Source organism: Planococcus citri, chromosome 1 (assembly GCF_950023065.1).
Source record: "Planococcus citri chromosome 1, ihPlaCitr1.1, whole genome shotgun sequence".
NCBI classification, from domain to species: Eukaryota; Metazoa; Arthropoda; class Insecta; order Hemiptera; family Pseudococcidae; genus Planococcus; species Planococcus citri.
This window is the reverse complement of record NC_088677.1, coordinates 18494066-18501694: the sequence shown is the minus strand read 5'-3', so window position 1 is coordinate 18501694 and position 7629 is coordinate 18494066. Positions and strand designations below refer to the sequence as shown.

Below are 7629 nucleotides of genomic sequence, written 5' to 3'. Positions count from 1 at the left end.
GAGTTGGCGCGATTCCTCGATTGGTCAGAATCGGATTCCTGAATTACGATTCTCGTACATGGGAGAATCGCGATTCTCTAGTCTCGATTCTTTCACAAAGCGAATCCGGTTCTGAATGCGATTCTTTAGCAGTTCTCGATTCCCTCCGATTCCGATTCCCAAATACTAATTTTTTTCAACTTCGGGACTTGACAAATGAATTTGAAATGAAATTAGTAATTTCCCCAACTAGGTATATGATCATTTTGCATGTTCTATTCTTTCATTTATTGCTGTAAGCACGGAATCGCAGGGAATCGCGAAGGCGCGATTCTCCATTAAAGAGGATCCGATTCTTTCATTACGCGATTCTTTCACTGCATAGAATCACTGATTCGCAATATTTTCACACAACAGCCAACCTTTAAAAAAATGTCATCAGTCCCGAACTACGAAATGCAAATGCATCAGTAAAATCCATTAAAAACAGTACATTTTACTGTTTTAACACCTGCAAGGAATCGCAGGGAATCGAGAAGGTGCGATTCTCTATAAAAGGGAATCGGATTCCTGCATTTCCCGATTCTTTTGACTTGGGGAACCGCGATTCGAATCCGATTCGAATCGTGAGAATCGGATTCTTTCTCGATTCTTTCACGCGATTCGAATCGCGCCAACTCTGCCAAAAAGTAACAAATGGACTAAAAATTTGCGAAATACTTACGATAATATTGAATCGAATTTACATGCTTTAGAAGGTGTAGGTGAAAATATTCAAAACAACACCATACTGTACTCGATGATTATGAAGAAGTTTCCATTTGATATAATTATGAAAGCCGATTTGGATGTTGCAAGTAACGATTTATCCGAATTGAGGCAGAAAGTTGGCGAATTGATATGGAAACAAGAGCAATATTGTGGTACGAATTGGAGTGAGTCATCCGATAATAATCCTAATAAAAAAGATTTTTTCAAAGGTACTACAGAGAGCTTGATAACTGGTGATAGAAAACCGAGTAAAAAATGTATCTATTGCGTTGAAACGTCACATTATTCCGATGAATGCAGCAAAATAACGACATTGGAAGACCGAAGAAAGAAATTGAATGGTCGTTGCATCATTTGTTTGAATCCTGGTCATCTCGCTAAAGACTGTACGGTAAACAAACCATGTGTACATTGTAAGAAACGTCGTAGTCATCATCGTAGTTTATGTATTAAATTATTTTCAAAAGAAGTTAGTAATCCTGAACCAACTGAATCTTTACTAATGAAAGATCAAGAAGGTAACCTGTTAGCAGCCACAGTCAACGTTGGTAATGAAAGTCGTGTTCAGAAAGTTACCTCAATTCTGGATAGCGGTTCAAGAAGATCGTACATTACTACGAGGTTGGCCGATAAATTAAAATTGAAGCCTCTTCATTATGAAACGATTAGAATTTCTACGATTTGTTCCGAAGCTCCTCGAGAAATTTCAACCAAGGTCGTTAGTTTAGATATTTTTACAAATGATGGTGAAAAAATAAAAATCACTGCAAATACGATACCTAAAATTATTAATCGAATAAATCACCACGATATTAAGTTAGATTCCAGATTCAAGAAATTCAAGCTCGCTGAAGTTGATAAAAATCTTGTACCTGAACTCCTGATTGGAAATGACTACATGTTCGATTTTATGGTCATGGAAAAAGTAATTATTGATGATTCAACTTCGTTAATCAATTCGAAATTTGGATGGCTGGTTGTTGGTCGAATCGATAAAAACCACGAAACTCCAGTTTTCTTCTCCGAGATTGAAATGGTAGAAAACCTATGGAAATTAGATGCGATTGGGATAGATGATTCAACCTCAGTGGAGGATATTGGCGATGAACTTGCGGTAAAAAGTTTTTATGATAATATAGAATTGATAGATAATCGTTATGAAGTAGCTTGGCCCTGGAAAGAGTACCCTCCTGATTTAAAATCGAACAAAGGGCTCGCCTACGGTCGTTTGAAATCTCAGATGAGAAAATTCGAAAAGAACAAAGAATTATTCGACGAATATGACAAAGTGATCAAATACCAAGAGTCTCAAGGTATTATCGAACGAGTCAACGAATCTATCAACGATAAAGAAGATTTAGTTCATTATCTTCCGCATCACGAAGTTCTGACACCAGGTAAAAGTACCAGTTTACGAGTTGTTTATGACGGTTCTGCAAAATCTCGAAAAATTGATAAAAGCTTAAACGATTGTATTTTTCGTGGTCGTGTTCTTTTGGAAACGTTATGTGGTTTGATTTTGCGCTTAATGTTGAGATGTTTTGTATTAACTTCTGATATTGAAAAAGCATTTTTGCAAATCGGTTTGAAATTACGTGATCGCGATTTTGTTAGATTTATTTGGATAAAAGATTTTAATAAACCGCTAAACTTCGATAATTTGATTATATTTCGCTTTACTAAAATTCCGTTCGGTGTTATTGCTAGTCCGTTTTTGTTAACTTTAACAATAATTTTTCATTTAAATCAATATGATTCGAAGTTCGTTCCGCTATTACTAAGAAGTTTTTATGTGGATAATCTTATCTTGAGTGTCGATTCGGTAGATGAAGCTATTGATCTTTATAATTTTTCAAAATCTTGTTTTAATGATGCTTCGATGAATTTACGTAATTGGGTTACGAATTGTAATGAACTTAAAAATGTTTTAAAACCAGAAGATCGTTTAGATGTATCTGAAATTAGTATTTTAGGGTTAAAATGGAATGTTAAAAATGATACTTTTGTGATTAATCATAAACTCACTAATTCGACTATTATTATTACAAAACGTGAAGTTGTAAAAAAGGTATCCTCGATTTTTGATCCGTTAGGTTTTTTGTGTCCTGTTGTTTTACCAGCTAAATTATTTATTCGATATTTATGGGGCAAAAACTTAGATTGGGATGATGTTTTAGATGAGAAAGATCAAAAGTCGTGGAAAGAATTATTAGATAACTTGAAATGTATTTCGAATGTAGAAATAGATCGGTACGTATTTCGTGGCACTAATGCTTGTAATGATTTTGATTTACATTGTTTCGTTGACGCGTCTCAAAAAGCTTATGCTGCAACTGTTTACGTTAAGAAAAATAATTTAACTCGTCTCGTTTTTGCTAAATCTCGTCTCGCTCCTCGCAATAATTTAACTATTCCAAAGTTAGAATTGTTAGCTATATATATCGGTAGTCAAATCGTGAATTTCGTTAAGAATGAATTTTCTGATGTTAATATCAAAAATATTTATGTATGGTCCGATTCCAAATGTGTATTATCATGGTTATGTTCGAAAAAAGTTTTGCCCAAATTTGTAGAAAGAATTGTGAAGAAAATTGATAAATCGTTCAATTGTCGCTACGTTCCATCTGCTGAAAATCCTGCTGATATAGCCAGTCGCGGTGCAGAAGTGCAAGATTTGAATTCGTTCTGGTGGGAAGGCCCCACATGGTTGAAAGAGATGGAAGTTGCTTGGCCAAAGGCAATGAATTTACAATTTGAATCCGAACCTGAACCTGAACCAGAACCAGTACTTATCTCCAATAATACAGCTGTAATTCAGCCTCCTTTTAAAATCGATTGTACTCAATTTAAAACCCTCAACTATCTACTTGATGCAACGTTAAGCTACATGAAAAATGTCAATCCGAATAATATTGTTCAGAAAACCGAAGAAGCTTTCAACCAGTGGATTATGTATATCCAAAACAAAAATTATCCTGATATTTCGCAACCTAATCCGCTTGGTTTAAAACGTGATTCTCAAAATATTATACGTTGTCATGGACGCCTGGTTGAATCATGTCTCAACGATAATGCAAAGTTTCCAATACTTCTACCTGAGAAAGAATACTTCACTCACTTATTAATTGAAAAAATTCATATCGATAACTATCATGTTGGCGTTTCGCATACTCTCTCTGAATTGAGAAAAAATTTCTGGATTCCAAAAGGCAGATCGACGGTGTACTACGTTCTAAAAAAATGTGCTAACTGCAAATACTACGATGGTGGTCCATATAAATATCCTGCAATTCCTCCGTTACCTGAATTTCGTGTAAATCAAAGCAGTCCGTTTTCCTGTTGTGGTATCGACACATTTGGTCCTTTATACGTCAGTGATAACTCAGTCCAGAAAAAAGTATTTGTTAGTATTTTTGTTTGTATGATTACGCGTGCGATTCACTTAGAACTTTTAGAGAATATGACCACTCAAGAATTCCTACTCGCTTTTCGTAATTTTATAGCATTACGCACAATTCCAAAATTCGTAATAAGTGACAACGCGCCACAATTTAAAATAACCAAATCAGCTTTTGAAAATCTTTGGCAACAAATAATTTCTGATAATGATGTAATAGATTTTTGTAAAAATAATTTGATAGAATGGAAACTGTTGCCTGAATATGCCCCGTGGCATGGCGGTTTTTACGAAAGATTAATCGGTATAGTGAAAATGTCGCTAAAGAAAACAATTTTTAATTGTATAATAACAGAAAATCAATTGAGAACCGTGTTGTATGAAGTAACTTCTGTTATTAATTCGCGTTCTATTGTTTACGTAGGTGAAAATGATAGTAATGTATTAACACCTAATGATTTGATGAATACCAAATTCGATTTTATTCCGGATAGGCGGATATTGATAATGTTAAAAATATTAAACGTGATGTAATCGTAAATTTATGGAAAAGATCTAACGATATTATTAATCAATTTTGGAACGTTTGGAAATTTCAATATTTAACTAGTCTTCGTGAACGTAATATTAGTATAAAACAAAAGAAAAATGTAGTAGACTTAGTTCCTAAAGTAGGAGATATCGTATTAATTGAAGGTGATAAAAAATTTTGTCCTAGAGGAGAGTGGAAAGTTGGTAAAGTAATTAATGTTAATGTTAGCTCAGACAGTAATGTTAGATCAGCAATCGTTGAAACTAAAAATTCTAAACTTACCCGTCCCATTAACAAATTGTATCCCTTGGAAACATCGTAATTTTTCTCGTTTATACTTATTATTTTAAATTTAAAAATTCGTTTTTTTTTTTTTTTTCGGCGGGAGTGTCGCGGATTCGCGGTTATTAATTATATTTGGCTATGTTTTTGTTATATTTAAAGTTCGCGATCTCGATAATATTCGGCTGCTAGGTTTGTTATCTTGAAGATTCAAAAGTTTTTGTTATTGTTTTTATTCGAAAATAAATAGAGTATGAAAAGGGTTCGTATTGAAGCGATTAAATCAATCGCCCTTATTGTTGAATTCCTTTTTCGTTAGGGGGTTGCAATAGATATTTATGCGGGCTCCCCGACTATTCATGCCAGACTAGATCAATAGCCTGGTTGACATCTAAAAAGCAAGCAACGCAGTACTTTTCGTATCTTCGAAAGCAGATTCAATGATTTGAGTAATACGATGCATTTGTTCAATCGCAGCATGCCTTTCTTGAAACAAATGGAATCCTCTACCCGACGACGTAGAATGAATGTCTTCATTACTTTGGAGAGAACTGGAAGTAGGTAGTTCTACTAGTTTCCCTGGTTGAAGTACAGCTATTATAATTTAATTTTCGCCATTTTCCACTGGTGAGGGAAATATCTTAGTCTCAGGATTGCATTAGGTAAGTATGTCAGCAAAAGAATACCCTTTCTTGGGAGTTCTTTGACTAATCTTGGAGAAATGTGTTCATATCCTGGAGCTTTTTGGCTGCTAATATTTTTGTCAATGCCTGTGGCCATCTCCTTAGGAGTTATATGCACTATTTGACTTGGTTGAATGAATGCCAACAAAGGAGTTATCAGACTGAATGTCATTTGGAGTGAAAATTTGTGCTAGATGATTTGCAAAAACCTCAGCAATAATTTCATCATCACTTTTGGCCCAACCTCCTCTGTTGTCCTTGATTGGAGGGAGTCGCGTTGCTGCTTGTTCAGTTCTCTTGGTAGCTTTCCATAAAGAAGTATAAGTTGTAGGTACTCGTACTCATGTATTGAAATCGAATCGAGTTGCCTGCATGATGGACGCGACAACTAAGAGTATGTATGTGTATAGGTACTCATATTATTGACTTACGAGTACGTATACCTATTTAGCGTAGGTACAGTCACAATATTCCAAGTGACAGCAACTGATGAGTAATGACAGATGGCAGATTGAGTCGAGTATGTGTTTATGCGTACCTATTCACTGCATATGTTGTAGCTGTATCTGTAGTCTACGCTAACTGTCAAAACAAATCTAAATGTGTTGAAATTTGTGTACTATGTACGAGTCGAGTACCAGGTACTACCTTAGCTAAATGTAGTGAAAAATTACGATCGAATTATCGTGCTGTTATCCGAGTGTGGTATTGCTGTGTTCGTTCAGTACTCAAAAATCAAATCGACGACAGATATTCGACGTGCCTACCTAGACCTACCTACCTACATTTTCCATTCGAGTACAAAGGGGCAGATTTGTAAACGATTCTTACTTGATCACAATCAAGTAACCAGCCAAGTGAGAACATTTTTTTAAATTCATAGGTTTGCATTCAACATACGAGTAATAATAAGTATAGTAAGTATGCGCACACTGTACACACAGCTCAGGTAAAATAAGTTCGAGTATGATAAGGTACCTCTATGATTTGTTTTTGTTTTTGTTCACTCGGAACACTGCTGCAGCGTGAGCTTAGTGAGATACTCGACGTAAAAGGACTGAGAACCCAACTTGAAAGCATCGTCTCACAGCTGGTACCAATGATGTTGGCGATAGCCGTAATCGTAGTTGTTTTGGTAAGCAAGCTAACGGACTTTTTTTTGTTTTTTTTTTTGTTGTTGTTGCGCATACGCTAACTGCTAACGTTTCTTTTAGGGCACAGCGATGACCGCCGAAATCGAAGTAAACAGCGCTGTCGAATTGTCATCGTCGTCGACGTCAGCGCTAAATTCAGCAACGGAATCGTTGCTACAGCAAACGTCCGGTTTGATGGGCGGTATCGGTATTGGAGAGCAGATTCTATCGATTCAGCAACAAATTCGCAACCAGCTGCAGGATGGATTGAGCAGAACGATGTCGATGTCGATGTCGATGATGAACACTCAGCAATACGAATACCTGACAAAGGCGCTGAATTCGGCAATCTCATCGTCCTTTTCGCCGCAACAACTGCAGCTCATCAACGACGTGGTATCGATGACGGGCGCCAGCTACGCTTACGACGCCGCCCAAAGAGAGATAGATATACATCGAGAGTGTATCGCCGCAGCATATCAGGATCTAAATAGCGCTGCGCAAATCGCCATCAGTGGCCAGGTCGATGTCGACAACCTTGCCCAGCTCAAAAATCGCGTTTTATCCGCCGTCAAACACTTGCAGGATTCTTGTCCGTTGTGCAGGGCTTTGAAATCAGCGGCCAACGATGCCAATCAAAGTTTCTTACCGTTTACTACGGTCTTGTGTTCGTCAGTTTTAAGAAGTCTGCATCCGTTTGTCGCAGAATCGTCACCATAAAGCGTAAACATTCATTATTTATCCTCTACCTATTTATGTAGGTACGTTTAAATGTATACCTAGATCCTTTTACTCGTCGTAAGCATAATATTATGTACCTGTTGATACACGAAATAAACGTCTAAACACAAA

General features: G+C 36.3%; 1 protein-coding gene across 3 annotated transcripts; it reads left to right on the top strand.

Moving 5' to 3' along the window:
• LOC135849650 (uncharacterized) lies at positions 1-7629 on the top strand. 3 transcript variants are annotated; one of them, XM_065370153.1, is made up of 4 exons: positions 1-2147; positions 3324-6501; positions 6669-6779; positions 6859-7629. In XM_065370153.1, exons 1-2 carry the CDS (start codon positions 779-781, stop codon positions 4679-4681), a joined length of 2727 nt encoding a protein of 908 aa, XP_065226225.1. In that variant the 5' UTR covers positions 1-778; the 3' UTR covers positions 4682-6501; positions 6669-6779; positions 6859-7629. The 3 variants fall into 3 exon arrangements, with proteins under 3 accessions (XP_065226225.1, XP_065226222.1, XP_065226223.1); XM_065370150.1 differs by having other exon boundaries at positions 1-6501; XM_065370151.1 differs by having other exon boundaries at positions 1-6561.

Coding starts and splice junctions, on each gene's coding strand:
- LOC135849650 (XM_065370150.1), top strand. CDS start 779: ATGATTATGAAGAAGTTTCCATTTGATATAATTATGAAAGCCGATTTG.